The sequence below is a fragment of the Caloenas nicobarica genome, chromosome 12, assembly GCF_036013445.1.
Source record: "Caloenas nicobarica isolate bCalNic1 chromosome 12, bCalNic1.hap1, whole genome shotgun sequence".
NCBI classification, from domain to species: domain Eukaryota; kingdom Metazoa; phylum Chordata; class Aves; order Columbiformes; family Columbidae; genus Caloenas; species Caloenas nicobarica.
In genome coordinates, this window is record NC_088256.1 from 17,362,521 (window position 1) to 17,388,806 (window position 26,286).

The 26,286-nt window shown below is 40.5% G+C and overlaps 1 protein-coding gene across 3 annotated transcripts in view; it reads right to left on the reverse strand.

Moving 5' to 3' along the window:
- Window positions 1-26,286, reverse strand: part of AFF2 (ALF transcription elongation factor 2) — a 333,893-nt gene that overhangs the window by 33,186 nt on the left and 274,421 nt on the right. For all 3 annotated transcript variants that reach the window (XM_065643139.1, XM_065643137.1, XM_065643140.1), the window contains exons 10-11: window positions 3,266-3,428; window positions 1,715-2,734 (exon numbers count right to left, since the gene is read on the reverse strand). In XM_065643139.1, the coding sequence (XP_065499211.1) occupies window positions 1,715-2,734; window positions 3,266-3,428 (1,183 nt within the window). The remainder of the gene's footprint in view (window positions 1-1,714; window positions 2,735-3,265; window positions 3,429-26,286) is intronic.

A 26,286-nucleotide genomic window follows, 5' to 3' on the forward strand; every position in this document is an offset into this window, starting at 1 on the left:
TCATTAACAGCGATAGCTGGTTTGAAATTTGCTTTGAAAGATTCCCTGATGCATGACTTTTGTGCCTGAACTAGAATGATACAAGCAAAGCTGATTACTGCTCTGTCACTGGAACCTTCCTATCAGCCTTCAAGCCCACTAGTAGATGGGTAAAATAAATCTTTTAATAGCATGACTTAGAAACCCAAATCAGGCTGTCCCTACCCTGTTTTAACTGTTGATACACCCTCAGGTCATTCTAATTGGTTTGTTTCCCCCGGGAAGCAGTGAGCAATCATACAGCAACTGAACGGGCTGTTTCAGGGCGTAGCTTATGTTTGTACAATCCCAGAGCGAGATTCCTCATTTTGTTACTTCCCGATTCAAAGTCCCAACTAATGAAATTATGAGGTTCCATCTTTCGCATAACACCTTTTTTTTATATACATATATATATATATTTTTTTTTCCCCAGGAGCTCTCAGTTTACTTGTCAATATTATACTTTGTCTTAGCCAAGATTCCTTCATCATCATACTAACACTCCACTAAGTTACCTCGCAAGATGTTTTTCTGTATAATTAATACGCACCCTGTTGTACTTATACATACACATAAGCAGGAACACTCATACATCCCTTTCCTCTTTCTTCTCCTTCCTTCTTACATCTCTGCCTTTAGTGTACAGCTAGAATATAAACTGAATAAAAACCTGCTGAGTTTACTCGTGATTATTTCTACTTAATTCAACAGGAAAGGAGCCGCTGCAGTGACTCGTGTAGGCAGGGGTGCAGACCCCGTGTCTGCCTGGCATTGTCTGTTTTGTTTTGTATTAACTCTCCTGTACCACTAGACTGCTCAAACTCAGGATTTCACGAACAGATGGCTGAAGTCACATTCACAATGATTTATAAAATTCGGGGTATAAAAAAAAATTACGCTGTGATGACTTCTAACAGACAGACCAGAGCATACCATTTCAGCTGGAAAAACTGACTACAAAAATTAATTTATGATACAAAATTTCCGTTTCTTTTCTGAAAACACGTTTAGTTTGAAGTGCGTTGTCATATCTCACAAGATAGGATACCCTTGGGCATAAATAACATAAAACACATGACAAAACATAATGCCTTAAGTCAAAACATTTGCTTTTTCAGGTAGCTGTGTTGAGAAAGCAGCTAGTTAAGCAAATGATATTTCTATGAATCACATTTGTTTATATAACAAAACAATATAAAGACCAAATTCACCAGGAGCATAAGCAAGCACCATTCCATTGACTTTAGTGAAGCTATGCTTGTTTAAGCCAGTGGTGAAAGTGCCGTAATTCTGCAGACAATAAAACGCTGCCTTCCAAAAAGGAGTAATGTTTTCTGAGTATGGCAGAACTCATAGTAGTACAAACTCAGCACTGGGAGTCCTTCTGCAGATTACAGAACACTGGCAATTAACGAGTAAGCGAGCAAATACAGTGAAAAAGCTTATAAGATAGATCTCAAAAAATACATTGTTCATTGATTTGGTCAGCTGAAGTTTGTGATTTACTAGTTTCTGATGTTAATTTGTAAGGCACTTGTAAATGTATGTCCTTCGTAAAAATGATGAAGCCTTAGCGTTATGACGCCTCCTTACAGCCCTGCTGCAGGTGCAGCAAGGAATTACTGACTGTGGTCCTGACCTCAAGGATGCATAGAAATTCAGTGTTTTCCTCCAAATGATGAAAAAGGCTTACCTTGTGTTTCCTTTTGGATTTTGTGGGTAGTTTTTCAGCTGCTGGGGTAGGGGACTCTCGAGATGGTCGCCTGTGTTTCACATTTGCCTCTCGTGGTTCACTTTTTACAGATGTGGTCTCAAAAGGCTCTTGTCCAGGTATCCTAGAGAGTAAACTAAGGTCTATTTTCACCCAAAGAGATTTGAGTTCTTCATATTCTCTCAGTGGGGACAGAAGTTCATTTTGTACAATTGGGATAGGAGAAAAGAGCTGCTCCTCCAAGTCGTTGCTGGTCTGGTCGCTGGATGTGTTGCTGCTGTTGCTAGTTAAACTACTTACGCTGAGGATGTTACTGCCAGAGTCCTTCACTTTGACGCCACTGGCAGGCCCACTGCAAGCTGGCAACACCTTGGCCTGCAGGCTCTCCTCCTGGTCTGTATTGGAGTCAGAAGTAGATGAGTCCGTTTCAATGAATTCCCGGGACTTAGGGACAATTTTGCTGGGGCCTCTGTACTTTTTCTTCTCCGAAGTGAGACCTGTGCTAGTTCGTGGTTCTTTCCTTGGAGCAGTCTTCCCAACTGCTGCTTTAGTTCGAACCTTTGGCTGCTCGGGGGGTTCCTGTGTGTCTTTTTCTTTGGGAGTGTTGCTGGTATTATTTGGTTTGGGCCAGTTATACTCTTCTACACTGGAAGTCCTTTCTACCTTTTTGGGTTGTTTTTTCCAAGTAGTCCTTTGTGAAGTTGGCTCATTATGAGCTGGTGACTTCTGCTTGGAGCTTTTTGACTCTGGGGTTTTCTGGGCAACCCGCGGTTTGGCTTTCTCTCGGATAGGACTGAGGATCGCCCGGTCTTTGGAATCGGTCGGGGGCAGGCTGCTGTTGAGCTTCCCTTTGTTTTGCCCTTCAGCCTGCTGGTTGCTCTGGGCCTGGGAGCTGGTCTCGCTGTGAGGCTCATTTTGATTGTTGATGATGGTCTTGTTGTGGGGGTTCACTTTATTTAGCCATTTATCTAACTGCCATTTGTTTGCTGAGGGAGGTTCAGGCTGCAGTTTGAAGAACGACAAGGAACAAATCTCAGACAGAAGCAATGCTATTCCCTTTAAATGAGAACGTTTTTAACATACCCTTTTATTTCAGTCAACTCGTGGTGACTGCTAGTTTTATGGGAGTATTTATGGAGTATTTATGGTTAATTAGGCTTCCTTATCTGGTTTACGATGCCGCCCTGGAGAAATTTAGTACAACTAAAAAGTTTAGCTAGTCCCTGAAGACATAGTTTTGTCATGTTGCCTTTCCTTAGTCCCAGCTGAATACTGTGTCAATAAAATCTTCTCTAGCTATAAGCAAAAATCTAAATATTTCTTTAAAGCAATTCAAATGTAGGCCAGAAGGATTCTTCCAAAAGCTAGAATGAGTATGTGGGTCATACACATAAAACTGTAAAGGGAGAAAAAAGTCGACAGTATCAAACGGCACAGAACTCCAACATTCTCCTAACAGGGAGCAGCATTTCGCTCCCTTCCAGGCTTCCCCCTCCGAGCCCCCGCTGGGCAGGAGGTGAGAGCTGGCTTTACCTCTGGCGTGGCACTGCGCGACTCCTCGTTGCACTCGCTGTCGCTGGAGCTGCTCTCGCTGTCGGAGTCGGACTCGGAGCTGCTCTCGGACTCGCTGGAGCTCCCGGAGCCACCACTGGAATGGGCCAAGCCGGTTGCATGTGCCGCCGGCACCGGCAGGCTGCTGCGGGGAGAAGATCCTCTTGTGTCAGTATGCTGCTTGTCTTTAATAAAGTGTTGCCGTGGGGGGAACCACCCAGCGAACCCTGCTCACACCGACTTTCCACAGTGTCAAACCCCTCCTCTGCAGTACAGACCCAATGAAGGCTCCACCGGCCGCGCCACCGCGGAGCCACCAAAAGACCCAGTTGGGTTTACGCTACATGGGACACACTGATAATGGCATTAATAACGTTACCATCATCAGCACCCTCAAATGAGAAACGTTTCAGTGTCACAAGCCTGAGCTTATTAGCCCAATGATTGTGAAAACTAACAATCGTGCTTAAATAATTTATTAATGGAATCACGGTTTCTTCATTTTTTGCTGGTTCATTTATAATTTATGATCAAAGGAAGGACATCAGGCAACTAATATTGGACAGAGCATTTTAAAAATTAATTTTCATGAATACTTTTACACCGCTGTGTACAAAAACTACATATTTTTGACAAGTCTCCAGGGACTGCCCAAGAATTTTTTAATAGCTGTTTTTTCTCTCATGTTTATGATAATGCAGTGAGAAAATGGCAGTCATGCTGAAAATAAGCCTCTCTGTGAAATGCATTTGTCTGCGTGTTCACCTGGCCTCCAAGATGTATTTATTAGCAGTGCGCTGGGTGTCATTGTTTTTCCTCAGCATTTATTTGTAAACTGAGAGGTTGGATGACCCGTTTTTAGCACTACAGAATTCTGCCAGCCTGAGTCTTTATAAACTCATCTTTAATGTCAACTTTTTTGTCAGGGAGATAACCATAAGGTTTTATGTCTCTTCAGCTGATCTATACAGAGACTTTTTGATGATTGATTTTAAATTTGTGAAGCTGACAAAGCAAAGTGTTTGAAAATTGACACCATTTGCTAGTAGTCCTTTATGGATATTCAATTCTTCACCTTAATATATCATATGCTGTGTGCGTCCCATATTGAGTGATCCAGAGATGCTCAGAAGTCATGATGCAGCTTTGTTTTCATTTCTGCTGTTTTTCTACTTTCCCCTGAGAAGGATTCAAGTAAGCCAGGTACATGCCCACCTTCCCCTTTCAAACTGAGATCTCTGTGCATCACGATGTCCTCTTAAAAAACCATGGTAACCAAGAAACTGGAAGTTAGAAAAGCCAGAAAAAACTGATGTGTGACCCTGCTAGAGTCTTTACGCGTACTGCCACCGGCTTCGGTGACAATAATAGATGGTTTTTAATTTTCTTCTTATGCTAAGCTACTTTCTCTCCCCCTCCTTGTTGGTAAACCCATCCCTTACTCTGCGGTTGGTACCGTAACTGTCTCTCTGAGCATTGCAATGGCCCTGCAGTGCCCATTGACAGAACAGCTTGGTGCTTTAGGGTGCGTTAATGAAACCAAATTACTCACTTGGGTAATTGCTACAGATCACGAACTTTGTTGCTCATTAAGTGCACATGCTTTTTTTCCGCCCCCCCCCACTTCTTCTAGAGACTCTTCACTCTACTGACTCAAGTAGAGCTACTTAAAAAATTTCTACTGGATGTAGCAGGTAAATCGAAAGAACAGGCACTTCTAAAAATTTGGGCATTTACAAAAGTGTTATGGAAAACTAAACACTATTGAATTAAAAAAATTGATCTTACACTTTGTATTTAATGTCATTATTTTTGAAAACCATTTGTGCACTTGTTTTTCTTTCTTCATCTCTCCTTTTTAGTGTGTGCATTTTTGTTTTTCTTTCTTTATCCCTCCTTCTTAATGAAGCTCATGAAAGTGTAGGGAAATACATTTTTCTTTTTTTTTTTTTACAGTAAACAAGGAAAGAGAACGATGGAGAAAAAGTGAATGTGTTTGTGGGGGAGTTTGTCTTTCAATTCAGTATATTGTAATTTTGGTCTTATATTTTCTATTTGGAAAACACTAAAAGTAGATGAAAATCAAGTTTTCCTACTTGATTACAATTGTTCCCAAGAAGAAATAATAAGAACAAAAATAGAAAAAAACTCCAAGGATTCCCAAACTGAGGAGGCAAACACGACAACTCCATTCTAAAATACCAAAACGAAACATCAGCCTTGAAAAAAATGTTATTTATGGAATTATCGGAACAATCAAGTTGTAATTTAGAAATTACTTTTCTCCTACATCTGTGAATTTCATCTGTTTCACGTCTATTTTCTGTTTGCACCCCCAAATGGAAGGCAACCCCCAGACCGCAGGATGCGTGTGGGGCTGTTCACACCTCTCTGCAGTTCTGCCTAAGGAAATGCTCTGTTGTCAGTGCTGGCAAGTTTGCTCTCATTAAGATAACTGACTTAAAAGAAAATCATCTCTTATAATAGATCAAAGAAGGAAGAGGCAGTGTCCCAGCAGCTAAGGCCAGACCTTTCCAGCCTTTAAACACAACCTACATCTTTCAGCACTCTGGAAGAGAACTGACACTGTCACTGGATGTGCTTACACAAAACAACTGGAGTTGTACTTTAGCAGACTGTAACTGTCTGACAAAGAACTCAAAGGGGAAGAACAAAACCATGGAAATAGATGGCAGCTCCAACCTGTCCTTATTTTCTTTCTTGCCTCAGAAAAAAGTTATCATATGCCAAACATTACTGAATAACACAGCTCAGCAAGCTTGCAGGAACCAGACAGACTCAAAATAATGTTTTTCATACAAACCGCAATGAGGTCACATTTGTCTTTCATCTGGGATAATAAAATTATGCCTTGGCTACATTGGGCAGTTTCATGCTGAAGACTTCATTGCTGATCTACATTTTTAAAGTAGAAGCATTCACATTTCATCATGTAGTTTGGGTTGAAAGTAACTGTTTGGATGCTTTGCAAAACAATCAGATAAGATGCAAAATGCCTTTCCTAGTATCTCATCATATTAAAGATAGAGAGATCTTGCACACAGCTACATGCACAATCAACTGCTAATAATGCTGTTCAGCAGAACAGAAGAAAACACAGAGACCTTTCACATACAAGTTCATGGAAAAAAAAAATGAGTTTAGTGAAGAGATTCTGGGTTGTCTTCTGCATTTTTTCCTTAAATAAAATGTGTCTTTTAGTTCAAAAGAACAGGTTGGTTTGCACTCTTCCCAAAGACTTCTTCACCTTTAAAGTTAAATCACATTTTAAAAGATGCCGAGATAGATCCTGCAAATGTGCATTCAAGCAGCTGTTATACAAATAAATTTGGCTTCTTCACGTAAGTATCAACTACATGAACTGGGGGTTGCCTCTCTAAGAGACTTTCAAAGCAAGCTTTGTTGTGTTGCTAAGATCCAGACAAGGAATGCCAGCCTAGACAAGGTTTAAAATGGATTTAAAGCATTTTATCATCAGACACAAGTCCTCAAAGTGACTAAAGAGAGCAGGAAGCACTGGTATTTGAAACTCTTGAATTTTTATTTCCCAGCAGGAGATGAACACTCATATTGTTCCTCAGTGTTTGGGTGGACAAGGTTTTTATTTCATTTGAACGGAAAGAAATATTAATAAAAACAATGTTGCACAATGGAACACAGTATTGTTTGGGTAAATAACACTTAGCAGAAAGCCAGTTCATTATTATCACTTGAGGTTGGAAGCCCCTACTGAGACCAGTGACCCGCTGTGCTGGGATTTGTGTAAACACATGATGAGACACAGCCTTTGGGCCAAAGAGCTTGCAATCCAAACACACAGAGCAAACACTGGAGGTATCACAATCCTCATACTGAGTGCAGACCTGTCCAATTCTCTAAGTGAGAGGACTCTCTGCAGTTAATGGAAACATCAGTTTTGCAGCCCTTTTCATTTTTTCCTCCCCATTTTCCAAGCCCCGCGCTCAGCTGAATCCTGCAGGGCAGTCAGACGTGCTCTGCCCCGACCCGGAGCCCTGACCAAGAGCGTGCTGTCCGGGAGGAAAAACGCTCACGGCTCAGCAGCAAGGATCTCCACTGCTCAGACCAGATGGATCAGCATCTGCTTACCCCTCTCCAAAATAGCTGCTTCTGTGCCAAGGAGATGAGAGACACTGGAGTGACACCCACACTGTAGGTGGAAGGAAAACCAGACCTCTATCTCTTGCAAAGGCCACAATGATGAAGGCTTTAATTGCCTGCAGACTGGTAAGCTGGTCTCCTCCCCATTATCAAACAATGAAGCAGAGGGAAGAGACCTGCACATCTGGAAGCAATTTGGAAGGGAGCTCTTCTGCAGCATGTTCAGCTACCTCCCTTCTTCTGCTTTTGCAGTACACGGCACTTCCCCTGCCCCTTGCAGCTTGGCACCACGACTGCGTGCAGCGTGGGCACTAAGTATGAGATTAGAAATGTCTTGAAGGAGGAGACAAAGACCAGTACCACCAGCACCTGACAGTGGTTACCAGCACTCGTTGAGCTCAAGCCTAAATGCAGGGCAACTGAGACTTGCAGGTGTGTGCCATTGCCAAGAGCTGGCGCTGGAGCTGGCTGCTGATGGCTCCCGGTGAGGAACTGCTTCGAGCTCATCACACACCAACCATTTTTCTTTCACTGCAATTCATTGGTATGAGTGATCTGCCTAAATTTAAATGTCTCTCTGCAGCTTGTCTGTTTTCTAACTCATGGGTTATTTTCCCAAAACCAATTAAAGCAGACATGGCATTATTATGTGTCTGGATTATTGTGCTGCCCAGAGAACTGGAGGCACACTATGCGGCTTATGGGTTTTTTGTTGTTGTTGTCATCTAGACTATTATTACATTATTTTCAACACATCATTTACCCTAATAAATGGTTTTCAGGATTAAACCTGGTGGTTACAACAAAGATAATGTGAAACACTAAGACTCATTAACTTCTATTAAGAAAAATAATAAACTTTTTACCCTGTAAATACATACGTTAAAAAAAAAAAGCCGTAGAATTCAGACTACTGCAGTAAAACTCATCAAGGAACAAAAGTTCCTGACAAGTCCTTAGCTATCTCCCTGAACTTTTCAGCAATTAGATGTAGTCATGTTAACTGCTGTGAAGCGAATTTGGCAAATAGACAGTGTCCTCCAACAATAGGTTTATTCATTCCAACCCTTCCTTTTTAGGGTAACGATGAATTGGCCATTTGTTCCATTGCTCTACCCAGAAATCAAAATGTAAACTTTGAGACAGCAGCACTGCTGGGCAGTGGGAAATTGTAGATGGGAACTGACCAGTGAGTCAACAGTATATCAATGCCGGCAATGTATTTCCACAAGAAGCGGCACTCTACAAAGGTTGCTTTACTGCACAAGCCTATTTTTAGGGAAAATTCAACCAATGAAATCTGGAAAGTGGAAGGTCTTTGCTGGAAAAGCAACTACAGATTTGACAGAGTGGTTGATCTTCCTGTTGAGGCACTGGATTGGGACTTGGATTAATTTTGCTTTGTGTCAGAAGAAAATATATCTGTGCATCAGATCCTGCTGAGTAAAAGAGAGACTATGTTGCCTATCCTTAATCTGTCTTGTCTATTTAAAATGCGGATTCCTTGGAACAAAGACTCTGCACAGGGTGCTGAAAAGTGGGCACCCAGCCCTGAGTAAGGCTTTTGTGCACTTCAACCACACTACACCATCTACCAGAATAGAGGGTAACACACTCTTCGGGAGATAATGTTGTTCTCTCACTCACTACAATTTATTTGGAGAAGAGACAGAGGAACAAACCGGCTTCAGCTTTTCAGAAGCTGACCCAGCCTCTCCTCCGGAGTCTATTGCTACAGGAAAAACTCTGAACCTGAGGGGCATTACCAGGAGATACTGGGCTCACTGAATTCTGTGTAACTGTTCAGAATAGGCCGCTTCATTATTCTAGCAGATAATAATAGAGCAGCACCTAGCAGATTAATATTTAGTGTCAGAATTTAATACTGTAACTGTTCAACAACGAAGTTTTATTTCTCTTCTATTCTTACACCATTATCAGGAAGTAATATTCTTTTCTAATATGAAAGGGAGCTGCCATTTTTTTATAATGAATTGTTCATATCTGTATCTTCAAACTTATATATGACTGCTATTAGATTGCTTTTTAAAGAAAAGAATTGCTCAGAATGATTTGTTCACTGCCTTTCCATTGGTTACTAGTAAATTATTTATCATCAGGCTGGTAGGATTCAAATCTAAACTTTCAAAGATCAGGCTGACACAGGAACTGAAAACCTGTATCAAGCCCTTTTAAAATATTAATCAGCACCCTGGTCAATGAAATGAAATAAGGCGTGGAAATTGTTACTTCAGCTAACATTAGCACGCATAGTAAGACATCACTTATGATGGCGCTCTCACGTCAAAACACATGGAAAGGGAAAACCTCTCTAATGTGTTACTCAGGATGTGGCAGCTGATCTGCCTGTTGCAATCCTGAACACTGTAACGCAAATAGGAGTTCTGATTTATTTTGCAGGGAAGGGTAATTTACAAGATATTGTATGTAAAAAGCCACAGTATCATTTCACTGTGTTCAAAAGTAACTGTTTTAATCAAAGACTGTTTATAACAAGGTTGATAGAGTCACCGAAACAGATTTTTTTTTCATATACATATAACCCTTTTATACTTCCAGCTTTAAAGACCATAAAAAAGGATAGTAAAGATGAAAGAAATAAAAAGAATGACAGAGCTAACTCCTATGAGCCACAATCTATGTCAAAGCAGAACTAAAGTGATTGACAGCTTGCATTAGTAATGAATAGAGTGGAGAAAAGCTGCCAAGAATCTGTAACAAGGTCAAAGCCTTCCAATAAAGAATTACATTAGCCACAAATCCTAGGTGGAACTGTGTATATACATCTGCAATGTGACTTTACCCATGGTACTGTTTCTACTGTCCTATTCTGGCCCTTTTCCTGGTTTTATTCCTGGACTACAGTGAGTTCTGACTCTTTATCGCACCTGTGACAAAGAACAGGTGTAACATATCAAACTGTCTGTGGAATTATAAAAAAACAAGCAGAAGAGGAGGAATTTTAATGGCACATCACTAACGGTGCACATAAAAAACTTTCTGAACTATTGGTATGGTAATCGCTCTCCTTCCGATTTCATAGCACTCTTATACACACTCGACACGGAAGAGAAGGGGACTTTGCATATAAAAGCAATATTGTATCCATGATTTGTGCATGCATCACTCTGCTCACATCAGAGTTTGGAAACAATTTTGTGAGAAGGATATTATTCAGGGGGTGCAGTGTATGTAGCCTTTTTGATGTACAATATTTTAGTGAATGGATTCAAGTGTCAAAGAGCATTATTTGTACTATGCCCTGATGTGCTACTGTTTGTTTGGTATCTGGAAGAAAAAGAATACCATCTCTTACCGTGAGGCTCCAAAGGGCCTCATATGATGTAAATAGAACCATTTCATTGTATCAATATTGCCTCACTGAATCAAGACAGATGTGAGTATTGATACATCAGAACTTATTTATTTTCCACAAAGGAAATGCGGAATACTGCATCTTTCAGTACACTTTATGAATCTTCTGTGAAAGTTTAGAAGTACATACTCACCCCTGTACTGATTTATAATTTTAAGTCAACATAAAATGTTTTTAATAAGTCACTTCTTTGCACTTTGATTTTACTTATTGCAGCAGAAAGTCCAAGTGTGGTCATGACAAAAAATGTCCAAAGTGAACCTCTAAAAGCAAAATGTTGGCTTTTTTTTCTCATTTGTGTATGGCAGAAACTTGGCCACATAACATTGTAAATGAACTACCCTGCTCGTTTTAACTCAGTTGTACTTCAGTTTTAACTGAAAACAGAATCCAGCTTGCAGAGCCTGGTGAGAAGAGAACTGGGAGCTATGGGACTGAAACACATTGGTGCAGATGGATCCACACGACACCTCCAAATCCTCAACATTTGCAGTCTCATCTGCTATCTGTGGTGAGCTAATTTTACTATCTTGAGAAACCACGTAGTCAGAAAACAGGAGAAATTAGGATTTTTTTTTTTTATTTCCCCATATAAGACAACACCTCTGAGCTTGAAAAGGTGCCAAAAGGTGTATCCTGATTTTCCAGAGCTTTACAGCACACTCGCAGTCATTCACACCCATGTTCTACCTACAAGTGTCACAACGTCAGCTCAGGAAACCACCTGAGGATTTACTCTCCAGGGGAATCCCTTGGGAGCGGATCAGCGTTATAATCCCTTCCAGACCAGAGCAAAGAGATGAACTGGGAACATGAGTCTCTGCAAGCCAGAGAAGGGAAAACAGCCTCTTACAGTCTGTTAAAGTCACCCCTATTTTAAAAATGCCCACGATTGCCCCAACTGTGGATATTGTCAGGAGCATGAGGAGCAAAACAAGCAATAGAGAAAAGGGCACAGATAAAAACTGAGTACAATCAGAATTGCTTAATATTTTACTAAATGAGCTTCAGCTGCTCAAAAACTGACAGCAATCTCCATGCATTATACACTGTACAAAGCGTGAAAAGGCAGGATTGGTGCTAGAGGCATGGAGTGGCTCGTAGGCATGTCCTCAAGTGATTTAAGATGCAAATAATTCACCTCTGTGGAGATGACTACTGCACCTTCGTAAAGAAAGACAACCCTATGGTCATAGCACTGGTCTGACCCTTTAGAAAACTGGTTCGATTCCTGTGTCTCTCTGGGATTTTGTGGGCAAAACAATTCAATTCCTGGTGTTTCTTGCCTGTTTTTAATGCAGATAGTATTGAGACTCTAAGCGTATTTATGTGCATCAGATTTAAGCTGTAGGATAACAGGGGCCATAGAAGTACACAGACACTAAGGAAACCACAAGCAGACAGTTTCACCGTTACTGCCATAACAGTAAAAAAGAATCATCACTATTAATAATGAGCAATTACTCTGAAATAGTTTTTAAAGAAGTATTCCTAAAGGCACATGATGAATTTATGGCACACCACTAGAGCCTTTCATGGATATAAAGATGTACTTCAGCACATGACTTGTTTTTTGAATAAGGAACCTGTCTAGTAAAATATTAATAAAGCTCAATGCTGAAACATAGGTGCCTTTCTTACAGTTTATTTTAAAATGGAGTGAAAATCTCAATTTGGAGCAAAAATCAAAATCTTTTCTGTATTTCTGTCTAATGTGAGCTCCTTTTAACGCTGTTGATTTTTGCCAGTTACATAATACACTGCTTTATAGATTTTTTTAAAAAGGCATTAAATCTAGTTAGGATTAAATATCATCTTGAAGGATCTTTTATTAAGAACAGAGATAAATCTTGAAGCAGCATCCACCGTTAATTATGACATATGTAGATATTAAGGAAAAAAAGGTGCTGCTTTGAGTGATAAATGGACCTGAAGATCCTTCACAACATTCACTATAAATCACAAAAGGCCATTAATAAACAGTCAGACAAAATGACAGTTACTACAAGTATCTGCTCCCATACTTTGCCTAATACTATCAGTGTCATGTTTAAACCTGACATCTTAAATCTTCGACATGAAAACCCTTTAAGCCAAAAGGCTCAGCTATTTTAAACAGAATTTTCTATGCTTATTATTTTGAATGACAGCAAAAGGAAACAGAGAATCCTTAATTCTTTAACCTTATCTGGCTGAGAATCTTGCCTTTCAGCCTTTTTCATCAACACCAAAATAAAGGGAAGACTATATTAGCTTCCACACCAACTTACTAGGGTCTTGTGGGCAAACAGAGTTGCCATGTCTTCCAGAGGGAGCTGGTGGTGCTCAGCACCTTCAGGATGGGCTCTGCAGGAGTCTCGTCAAAACACTGCAAATAGAAGGGCTGCACTGCTGGTGTGCGTGCTGAGGCTGAGTTTGGAGCCAGCTCTAACTTAAACTGGAAAGACTAAATGGGATCCCTAGAAGTAACAGTTGTAAGACCGGATGCCCTCCTGAGGTGTTACTTCAGTACTTCATCCCCTCTGCCACGCTATCTGCTCTCTTAACCCAGGCTGAGAGGAGCTGGGACGCCTGGCAGAGGTGGTTAAAATCTGACCTGGAAAGGTCTGCGGATGAACGTTGTATTCCCCAAGAGGGGTTCAGGAAAAAACAAGTGGAGTGACCACAGTCTGGAATATAAAGTGGATTTTTTTCAGTGAGGTGCTGCAGAAAGTAACATTTTGTCTATTTTTTCAGTATGGACAAAATGATTTAGATCTTTAGGACTAGTTAAATTATATTTTCTTAAAAACCTGCCAGCTAAGTAAGCTTTCATTCGGGCACTTATGTCCCTGAGTTATAAGAAATGGATTTTTCAACATTACCACCATTCAATTTTCCTCAGACTGATGAAAGGCTATTGTATCGGCAATGATTTGTTGAAGGTCTGCTGACAAGCAAAGGTCAGGAAGACCCAAACCCCTCATGGATACAGAGGTAAAGAGGCAAAGTTTGATCTCCCTTCAACTTTTTATTGTTTTCAACTTGGTAATCATTCCTTTAGTAAGGTGCAAACGTGTTCTTCACACATCTGCCCAGGCAGCATCAATCTCCCAATGCTCTAGTGTGGTATGGTGGTTGCCTGTTACATGAAACTTGAACCTCTCTTGCTCGTTAATGACAAAAATCAGTAGAAAGGTGTCACTCTACTAGCAGAGAAGTAGAGAAGTATTGACACTTATTTTCTGCATTAGAATTAAAAAACCCCCTACCCTCTTTAATTTTGCCTGAAGTATCTGGGATATCACGGACTTAAATAAAGCTAAATTAACCAAGGACAGAGCTCAAAAGCCAGCCCCCGCAGAAGCGGGGAGCACAAACGGTCAAGGAGGCCGAGCAGGACGGATTGCTCCTGCAGCAGGGCTCCAAGGTCAGCACCGGCAGCGCTTGCACCCCCTGCAAATGCACAGGGAGACACACAGGCTCTGTGGCCCGGACCTAAATGGCTCACCCTGAATTTCAGACCAGTACTAAGCTGGATCCTGCTCAGGAATAACATCGTTCAGCTGATCTGTCTCGCTTCTTTTTTCGCAGAGCAAAACCTACAAGGCCAGTTCTGTAAGTTCAGATGATGCCTTCAAAACCCTGGAACAATTCAGCATCTATTCAATGCTTTGTTTCTTCCACTGCTTTATAAATGAAACAACATCCCCAAATGTTCTTATAAGTGAGTTGTGCAGAGGCTGCCGAGAGAAAACACAGTGTGGCAGCATGTTCCTCCCACCACGCTCAAGTCAGGCTGGATTCCTGCACCAACAGAATGTCAATGGGAGTTTGACATGGGCAGAGTTTTGAGGCTGAAAGCTATACTTGCTAGTTTTGAAGTGGAGAGGCTGTTATTTTTGAATCTGAATTCTTAAAACATCACTTATCGTCTAGGTTACAGATGGACTCAGGATCCCACACTTGGCTCCAGAGTCTGGATAACTCACACTGCATATCTGGGGTTTGGGTTCAAGCCCATCTTGAATATAAATTTAGAATGAAAGAAATACATGCAAATACCAGGCATATCATAAGACACTGGCAGCTGTTTTCTTCCACTTACAAGACTGTTTCTGAGAAAGCAGTGTGTTTTTTTAAGTATGTGGTGGGATATGGGAGTGATGACAAGCTGGTATCCCTGAGTTCAATGTGAACCTGACCTCATTCTCAAGTTTAGGGTATCTCTTGCTCCTGACGCATGCCTTGCGAGGCCTCTCAGGCTACATTCTTTATTAAGTTTGTTGAGAAATGGAACAATGTGCTCACAACCTTTTTTTGGACCTCTCCTTGAGAAATATCTGTGTTCTATCTGCGCTTAAATGACAGCCTGCTGCTCGTTTTCCAAGAAAATCTATGCCAAAAGACCGGATAACATTTAACTCACAGGCTGGTACACACAGAACTGGCCTTGTGGGTCATGTTCCCAACTGAGTAATGGACTCACTGTATTATGCCTGGCAAGTCTCTCAGGTTGGAATTTTCAAACAAAAGCAAACAAAATCAACTTTTGTTTTGTGATTTGATTATTTTTTAATGCTACAGCTTATTCATTTTGGTTTATTAATTTGTTGGTCCAATGGTTTTTATGTGCTGCAATTCAGAATAGGTCTCTCTCTAGTATCATGTTTTATATAGATACGGGAAATGAAATGTAAGTCTGGTACAATTACGGTTGTATGCCATGCAAGACAATACTGTAAACATGACGACAGCCTGAAAAGCTGCTTAGCAAAATGATCTTTATATACACGGCAGTGTGAAAATGTAAAAAGAATCTATAATGACAACAAAGATTAGCCATTTGCTCTCTAACCTTATTTACAGAAGCAATCAGAGGTATTCAGGTTGAGTTAATGACCCTGTCTCCAATTAATTCAATTGTCTACAAACAACATTGATGCAGTGGTTGTCTCAGAGTCTGCCACATAGTCTCTGAGGGAATACATAAGACTCCATTAGAAGTGACAATAATAATGCATTTATTACTGAAACACTATTGTATTATAAATAAATTCCTGATGTTAAATTATGCTCCACGCTTTAACAGAAATTCAATTACTGATATAATAAAAAAGACGGTGTATTTGCCAAGTGCTTGGACTATAATTTGGCTGCTTAGTTACCAGCAGTTGGCTGTTTTGCAATTTCTTGTTCATAGAGTATTTCTTTTGAATAAATGCCAGACTTTTTCATACAAATTTCATGAACAAGTTGCAAAATGAAATTTTGAGCTTTTGAATCCAATTATGAAAGACATAACTAAATCTATTATTGAAAAAAAATTCTCGAAAGCCCTTCTTGCTGTTGTTCGGCTCTGTGTAGTAATTGAGGTAAGCACAGGTGCTGTTCATTATGGGCCATTGTGCACCATCTGAATTCTGGGAACTGAGGAATTCAGACGGTTTCAACTCTGTTTGTGTGAATAACAAACAGGCATGATTCGGAGGCTGTTTGTACAAGCTTGCACATTGCTCTTCTGGGACTCCTAAGACACCTGCTTACCCTTTTGAAGCCAAAACAGTATCCTTTATGTTCTGGCTATTCTTCCTACAATGATTTTTGCAGAAGCAACATATTTCCTTGCCCCTCTTCCCTCAGGCTGCTATCGATGGCAGAAGTAGAAACAAAAGAAAACAAGGATAAAACAATTATCTAGTGGGGACAAAAAGCCTTAGAGAAGCTCTTTTTGCCTAGTTGAGATGCAGGAAAGGAAAATCTTATGAGAAAAGAAGGAACTGCTTCTCACACTTAGCATCATTCCCCCTCTCAACCAGTTTCCTGTGGCAGGTTTTTAAGCATAAAATATAATTTAATTTTTTCTCCTAGCTCCAATCTGTCTTCTCCCTTTGGGGCTTGGCCATGTATTTATCCTGCTAACGCCTCACCCATTGTCTTCAGGTGTTTTACATGGAGGACATGAAGAGACGCATGCACCTTGCATCCTGCTATGTGAGTGCAAATGAAAAACTGCTGACAGTCTTCTTACTGGATCCCAAAGGTGCCTGAAGCCATATGGCAGTGGGTACATGGGTCCTGGCTCTTCAAGGGATCACAGACTCTCACCTCTACATATTTCAAAACGTGCTGTCTTGGCTATATATTTCTGCTGACAGTGATTATTTACTTTGCACTTTCATTTCTTGATGTATTGCTAGTACTTATCAGCAGAGATGTTATCAAAACATCTGGGTATAGAGTGTGTGTGTGAAGAGCAGCAGCCAGGCAGCCCAAATGAAGCAAACATGGAGGGGAAGCTCTTGCAGTCTCAATGCTAAATTGAAAAGTACTTTTTTTCAACACCCCCCGCCCCTTCCCGACACTGATTGCAGTGCAGCTAAAACTGCAACAGTTCAAGTACTTCTGGGAATATATCGAGCTGATGGGAGATGCTATTAGACAACACTTTGCAGAAGTCAGCAGGCACAAGAACTCCTTGAGCAGGTAAAAAAGACTCAGATATAATTCAACATCTGCAATATGATTTTTCAAAACTTTCAGCAACCAAAGTTGATGACTTATTCTTTGAATTGGGAAGAGAAAATAATCCCTTACAACAAACCAACAATTAAAGAAAGGCAACCACTTTCCTGAACTTCAGGAAAATAAGGCCTACAAGAAAGAAGGCTTGGGATTCCAGCGGGCTGCAGGGCTGAGGGTTTTACTATGTTAGAAACTGGCTGATAACACCAGGAAGGATATATTTACAGAGGATAAGCCTATAGACTTCTAAAGGGGGTTGAGCTGGTAATGGAGGACAAAGTGGCATCCTATTCACTGTGTCTGACTTCAGTGATGAATGGCAGTATCCTCCTTCCGCCAGGGAACCAGAAGGAATCTGAGCAGAAATGGATATGTCCTTCCAGATGTGAGACCAGTTAGTCACACACCGGAAAATGAGAAGCAAAAGGAGAGGAAAAGGAAAAAAGGAAAAAAGGAAAAGGAAAAAAGGAAAAGGAGGAGGAAAAATAAAATAGTGAAGGTGAAGGAAGCTGAGTGCACTCGTCAGTCCAAAACCACTTCAGGAACTTAAGGTGAAGGCACTATTATCATAGCAGATCACACACTGAATGAAGCTCAACAGCAAGACAACGTATGCAAGAACGAGAAACAGAAGGAGTTTTGTTGGGGAAGGTGGAGACCAAAATTACACCCAGGCTTTCAAGCTCCAAGTCTAACATGAAGCTGAACTCCAAGAGCAACCACAAAGCTACAGAGTTTGTATACGGGTACTGTTTTTCACTGGGAGTTTGTCAGTTATTTGGGGTTTAGGCTTTCTTAGTGGTGACCATAAATCAGCCTTATTTATATTCTAAAACTTGTAAGCAAACAGTAAACTGAATTCCTGCAAAAGTCTAAGTATCAGCTCCAAGAGAAATACTTCAAGTCTCTGCTACTAGGTACAGTACTGATTTTTGCTGTATTTTGTTCAACTCATACATATATGCACTTAGCACAACCATCCCCACAGGCACTCGCACTTCTGTACAACAACTAGAGACACTCGGGAGAAAAAAACCTTGCTCAGCTTAGTAGCTGCTGCTCATATGTTGGGGAGCTGCTAATCATCTGAAGGAGAACAGATGTTTAAGTGGGATAGGCATGAGAACTTGCCACAGCCATTTCTTTCTTTTCAGTACAGCTGGCCAACATATGAGGGGAAACGGACTTTATCCTTCAAAAGAAGGTAAGTGCGAGCACTTGCTTTGTGTAAGGAATACCTTCACACACCTCCACACCATGCCTCAAACCTGTGACACCTTGCCACGGTGCTGGTCGAGGTTAGACGCACAATGTCAGATGTGGGAGGCATTAAACACAATAAAAGATTATTTTGCAAGTGTGGCTTTAAGGAAGAGTCCAAGAGAGAAAAGAGAAAAGAAGAGTTCAAAGAAGTAACTGATGAAAAGGGCAGCAAGACAAAGTCTGCAATAGGACAGAAGAACTAGAAGGTCTCGAGAGGAAATCTGAGATACAAGAACACACAAGTAGCAACAGCCAGGGCAGGAGAGAGGCTCTGTTTAATAATTTGTAGTTTTTATTAGGACACGAATGAGTAGACCAGAGTTTGTGGACTAGAGATTGCCTTACATTTCATATAGCCCTTGACCACATGATTTTTTTGAAGTATTATAGCTAGGTAACACTATGGAAGGTATAAACATTTGGTCCAGAAAAAGCTTTGTAAAGGCTTACTCAGCTCTCAGATGCCTGCTAGAGAGACTTACAGATCACTCTGTCACTCCTTAGTCCTGACGAAGACCCTCCCTCCTCTGCAGAAGTTTAATTCACTAACTATCTCGTCAACATAATCAGAGAAAGCAAAGTCTTACCATCCCAATATTTACGTCAGTGTAGCTCTGTATATATCTTGGTAAAGCACAGCTCAGACCACTGCATGATGGTGAGGATCACAGAATCACAGTTATTCAAATGTGGGATCTGAAATAAGGCTTGAGATGCTCAGAGAGAACGGGAGAAGGGTGACACTAGCAGCAGTAGAGGCAGATATTTAGGCAGACTAAAATTACTTAAGCAGCAATTTGGCTGGGACTGCAAGATTAACACCATTACCTCAAATTCTTATGAGAAAGCAATGAAATCGTTAATGACTGCAAATGGTCAGGACCTTCGCTTTATACCAAATCTGGAGCAGCAGTAGGCCTAATGAGTTAATGTTAATTTATATCCATTCACAAGAGCGTAACAGGGCTCTAACACTGACCAGTCATGGGCTTAACGGGTTTTAACACTTCAACGCGCTATGGGATCAGAGCAAGTTACAGACATGCTAACATCTAATAAATCCAATAAAAACGGATATCAACCAAAGTAAGTTCCTGCATGTCAGATATTAAATATGACTAATGTTGTTTGACAGTGTTCCACAGAAGGTGCATTGGAGTCTCACTTCTTCCTTATCATTATCAGAGAAAGAGAAAGGTAAAGCGCTGCAGGAATATAAATAATTTGAAAAGCCTCATAGACAATATTCTACTGTGCGCCTCATTTGCACTTAAAAAAACCTGCCCTACAGACCTTATGTACTTTTAAGATTCGTCTGAAAGATACATGAAGAAGTCTTCCAGTCAAAAATGTACATATTTAATGGAATTAGATCTCTAGGCAAGAAAATGTCAGAAGAAAAGGAGAAATATTAAAGTGAATGCAGGGTGCTCCTTTCTAGTGCTTTCCTGCTTTGATAAATATCTTCTGGGATGTCATTTACTAGAAAGTCATGATTTAACAAAAAGAAAAACTGCAGTATAGAATATAATATACTCTCTTTATTGCTGAAGTAAGTTGCTATTTTCATATTTTCCCTCTGTATTCTGCTTTTGTCAGCCAGAGGCCTTGATATTTGCTTTTATATCATCCCCATTGAAAATGTAGTGATTATTGCAAAATATTCAATTGCAGAGCTCTTCTGATTACATGGCGAGGGGAGATCATAGGAATCTGCGCTGCCACAGCCCTTTCTCTGCCTTCCAGTCTCACACGAGGGCAATAAAAAAAAAAAAGAAAGAAAGACTCCGATACCCTGATTGTAGTGTTCAGTAATCACCCTAGGCCCAATGGGCTTGAAAGAAATCCTCTTTATTCAGTCACATTAGCTCCAGCTGCCTTTGCTGAACAGCAGCTGAGCATCTGCACTGCTCTTCACCTTTCCACTGCTGGCAAAGCCAAATCACCTAAAGGCGCTGCCCCAAGGACCAGCCCGAGTGGCCCGTGGGCTGATCCTGACCCTGCAGCCAGGAGGGGGTCCTGCAACCCACCCGAACTTCTGGGCAGCGCCTGGTGCTCCACTGGTGATGCAGAAGGTTGCACCACAGATCTTCCCCCCAGCAGGATTTGAGAAGTGTAATCCTAATTAGCTCTTCTATGGAAAACATAGCAGAGCTCTTCAAAATTCTCCCTCAGGATAACCTGACAAAAACAAATTCTTATTAAAATTGGCATTACTACCTGCAGGAAAATTTCAAACTCCCCTCCAAAGCAACGCATTTCCATTGGGGAAATTCAAATAAAATATTTTGAGTTAATTTCATCTACAATGAAATACTTTGTTTCATTAAATTGACTTAAAATGTTTTATGTAATCAGTTAAGCCCAGAGTGCAGTCCCTGCTGAGAGCTTTAAGTTGGCTGCATCCTGTCTGTGAGGGATGTCTTACCCAGCGCAATGCAAAGCCAATGGAACCTTTCGATCAATTTAATAAAAGTATGTTGTTTTCAAGACTGTCAAAATATTTTATTTGATTTGAGATATTTATGAAAAAGCACTTAATATAGCTGAATTCATATGTTTGTTTCTCTTCTGTAAAAAATTGTCAGTTTTTCAGACTACACTAGAATTTTCCTCATTCTTACACACGAACAGCAGCTGTTTTTTCACATACTTTCACAAGAAGAATCTGCTACGAGTTTCCAGACTCTTCTCCACATCTAGGTTTTGCAGTGATGTAACTATTAGAGTGATTTTCTTCATCATGCTAGCGTGCCATATAGAATGTACATACTGCACATCTATGAGAATACCTAATACATTTATTTAATATATGAAGTCTTCAACAAAATGTCTTATTCCAAATTCCTGTGCGCTTCACACAACAATTAACCAAATCCCAAGCAAAACTTCTAGTACTTCTTGTTTCTATAAGGATTTTTAAGATGTCTAAATCTTGGCATACAGGCTGGAAAGTTCTGAATTATCTTACCAATACTACAGAGATTTTAGAGAAAAAAAGGCAAGCATGGAAAATTATTATTCCTATTTCAAGTCTTGTTTTTAGGCCACTGGACTAGACTTTACCAGAGTATTTTCTCCTACTTTCTCCTCTTAGAATGCTGTTGCAGTAAAATACAACCAGGAACACCCAGGATACCATTTATATCTTGTTAAATGCCTGCACATATTCACGCCTAACCTTCCCACGACCATCTTCCATACTGATAGTTTGTCACAGATTCACTTCCCACAGCACAGGGGGGATTCACCTTGTAAACGCCCACACTGTATCTCCTTGAGATGTTTCTTCCTTTCCGGCCACGCTGACTGTTTGGGTAACAGATGTTGATCCTTGAAGCGTCCCTGTCGTCTGTATTGGCCTCACTGCACTGAAAAGTATCATTTGCATCTCAGAGTAGTTTCAGTCTGTTCACAAGTCAGACAGACACTTCTGTATCAGTTATACTCGCTTCACATTTTAAAGGCTTTTTTAAAATGCTAGTTGAAGAGTTGCATTTTGCAAAATGAGAAGTGTGAAGGTCCCTCCGTAGCTGCCTGGGACACGGGATACACGTAGGCATGTGTTCAATCACACTTGCTTGTTTCCACATAGAACTCGACTCCAACCGTAAGTCGTGGAGGAACTGATCCAGCTCACGTTAATTTGACTGAGAGTTGGAGCTGATCCTAAACCGTATCCCTGCTCTGAAGTACAAAAAAGTAAAGAAAAAACACCAAACTTCCACAACTTCAGAGGAAAGCATCATACTCTTCCTTCTTTCAGTTCAATTTTACTGAAATTATTCAAAGCTTTATGAGATCTCCCAAAATCCTTCTGGTGGCTGTAAAGTGGCTGAACTTCTAAAGATGAGCAAGAGCTGCATGTCACTGACATAGTCCCTTAGTCCCATTTCTCACTGCTGATACTATCTTTTAAAGCAAATGTTAGTACTAAGAGGTCTGTTTTGACTGGAATTCCTAACACTGAGCTAGAAAGAAAAAAAAAAAAGTAACAGATATTTCCTTCACTAACGTTGAATTGTTTTGAATTTATATCAGCGAGCCTCCTTTGACTCCTGTTCCTACTCAGAGAGTCTAATGCTATGATAAGCCTAGCTATGTAAGACAAGCCTTTATTTACATTCTATTAAATAAGCAGGTTTTAAAAAAAATAAAAGTCTTTCATCTTGGGAATTAACTTGCTCACCCAAAGCAACAAACTGTCTTCTCTCTATGTCTTGTACCTCATGGCTTCTGCTGTTAGCCCCTCTTCTCATCTTGTCAGTTTTCTCTATTTTTGTAATGCTCTGGAGCAAATTTATCTGCTGGGGTAACTCCAAAGAAATCAATAGAGATATCCCAGAACAGGTTTTGATTCATGAGACAAACTTTTCACTGGTATAAAATGATGCTGACCTAATGAAGTAAATGGAGATACACTGCTTTACACTAGCTGAAGGCTTTGCATTATGTCTGTAGTGACAGACCGGCTATCAGCGGCATCTGTGTCCCTTTGCTTCCAGCCTGCAGATGATTTTAAGTTGCCAGGAGTACTTGCTGCTGTTACTAAACACTGTGAACTCCTCTCACGTGCTGGTCAGCCCAGCCAGCCCAGCAGCTGCAGCCCTGCAATGACCTTGCTCCCGATGTGGCCAACAGAGACCAAGGGCCCTGTGCTAGGAGAGTGCTCTGGCTACCCGCAAACCAGGACAAAGGATTTTCTAGTGGATTTAATAATTAAGATTTCTTTCTTTTCCAGCCTGCAACAAGGGACACTGCAAGAAGTGGTAGAGATGATGCACACCAGCCTCCCGCTCATTAACACTCACTTTGGGAAAGAGATAATTTGCCTTTGTCCTTCTGAGCCGTGTTGAGAAATTTATTTCAGCACCGTCACACATATTAGTTGACAAAAATGGTGCAAATCATGCAAAGGAAAAGAAGCTGAGTTTATATGATAAATAAGGTTTCTAATTAATTGGTAAAGTGCTATTTGTAATTCTCCTTCTCTGATAAATGGATTAGAACAGATGTTTTAATGTGCATTTTTTTCTCATTGTTTCAGACACAAAAATATGTGCAAAAGTAAAAAAAAAAAAAAAAAAATAGTGGCTATCCGGTAAGCAGGCTCTGGGAGATAAATGGAGGGTTATGCAAGACAAAAAAATGCCACACTCACTTCCTGGTACAGAAGTTGCTCAAAGAGCCCAATAACTTTCCCAATATATGCAGTAAATGATGACATGAATGAAATGCATCATTCATAAATGTAGATAAATATTGCCTAATCACTTTGAGCATTCATTTAGTGCTCTACAGCCCAGGACTTTGGCTGCAGAGAAGTGAACAGCAGTAGCTTAGGAAATCAAGAGTACAACTTGATGTTAGCCTGATCCTGGGACAATGGCACGTCCCACTGCAGAACCATCGGAGGCCTGTGCTGCTCCGTGCCTGGTGCCGGAGGAGCTCCAGCGTGACGGCAACTGTCAGTCTGCATGGAGAAGGGACTCTTTGGCAATACTGCACGGAGGCAGGCAGCAAAAACCCGGTGTGCTGCTACTACCAGACAGCCACGTGGTCCTCCCAGCGCTGGCTAACCAGGCATCCTTGCAATGGGTCAGGGTCAGCCATCTAGAAGGCAGGAGGAAAAATACAGCCTACATGTTTTCACTCCATTATACAGATGTGAACTTTTTAGGACAACCATCACTTAACGATACTGTAAATAGAACCTGATCCTGCATCACTCAATAATCCTGCGGTGGCAGTGCCAGGACCACGGGAGGGCTCCCAGCGCATCCCAGCAGGTGAGCTCTCCACCTCCCATGTCGACAACTCACCACCGAGACACTTTCCAGTGACACGGCACACACGTGTCACCAAAGGGTAAACGGCACCAGGCCTCTAATCATCAGCGCGCTGCAATCTGAAAAGAATTCTGCGATATCAATACTTCTAATGGTATTAAAGGCGGCAGTATTACTTTTCATTTGTCCAAAGTAATCTGATTGAGTGTAACATAGCTGAAATTTCATTTCCTATATCTTTATTAAAGCAGTGCCACTCTTTAAAGAGAAATGTTAGCAGAAGAATAAACAGAAACTATTTTTATTCTCTGGGCTTTTTTAAAAAAGGGAAGCAAAGAAGGTAGACTGGCTCCATATTAATTTCTAATCAACATGAATCATAACGATCTAAAAAAATATATTAAAGGACTTGTAAACGCAACCTAATTAAGTTTCCAGCCACTGGAGGGATTTGTTTAAGTCTGACCTGAGTCATTCTACTCAGCCGGGGTATCTGTTAGCTCTTACTGAAGAATAAAGATTACATATTAATTCAAAGGGTGTGTACAAGATGCTTGTAGAATTGAATGAGTGTGACGAAATGAATCGATTTATTTATTTATGGTGTTTATCTTGCCTTATGACACACAGCTTCCTCCAGAATGCTCTGCTTCTATTATCCTGCTTTGGGACACAATTATCTGCTAAGAAATATACAGTTATGTGATACAAGATACTTGAAACAGGGTGGCACGCTCAGGTGGCATTTGCTCACAGCAACATTCATTTTAATACTTTCATTAGTGCTTTCACTGCACATAAAGAGAAAGTATCAAAACTTCACTGACAGAATATTATGAGCATATAGGAAGGTAAGCCTCAAAAGATGCTCAGATTATTACTGACAAATGCCAGTGTCTGACACCACCTTGCTCAGTAGCAAACGAACTAAAGAAGTGCTAATTGCTTTGAAGTTAATAAAGACTATATTGCCTTTCAATAATTGGTGTTTGTTTAGCTACTATGATTATAGCTATCTCTTTCTAGTTGAGCAATGTGAGATGGCAGAAGTTTCACCTTTTACAAGTTTTAAATCCCTGTAGAATTGACAGAAAAAGCCGTAACCACAAATTGGTTTGCAATTTTCCTCTTTCTTCCCAGCAAGATCTGTATGGTTATATTACGAACCTTGCTTCAAACAAACTGCTTCTGACTTTTATGATCCTTTTGTGATCTAAATGGCTATCTCATAAGATATTCCACTGCAGCTTCTTTTTCAATTGCTTTTACTGTGAAATGGCATTCTGGAGATTTCTGGGGACCATTTCACACTCTTAGGGTATTGATTTGCTAAACCTGATGATAGGTTTATATTTAAGATGCAGTCTAGTATATGAACAAAGTGTAAAGCTTATGAAGAACAGACTCAGGACTTTCAATAACCCCATCTTCTTGATAGGGTTTGCCTCTTTAAGGAAGGTTAGTATTTTATGGTGAATTTTTGAGTGCAGGTTGCTATATGGACTGTGTTTCTAATTGTCTTGGAAAGTTTCCATTACTCTGAATTATGGTCACGGAAAAAATATGGAGAAGATGACTGCTAGTAACTTGTAACTCTTCCCAACAAAAGGTCAGAGCAAATACACAAAGGCACTTGGGAACCTAAATGGAAAAACGGATGTGAGATTGTTCCCTGAGTTCTCACTCGCAAGGATGGCAGAGGATGGATTTTCTCCTGGGTACATTACAATGCTGACAACAAAACTAACTTCTTTGGGCTTTGGTGTTGGGGGATATGCACTTTTCTTTAAAATATTGATCATTGTGCAAAAGTTATGGGCCAAGAAAAAGATAATCTTTGATGGAGCTGTAGCAAAAAAATTCGTCAGAAATGCTTTTATGCAGAGAATGACACTTAATATTCAGCTTCT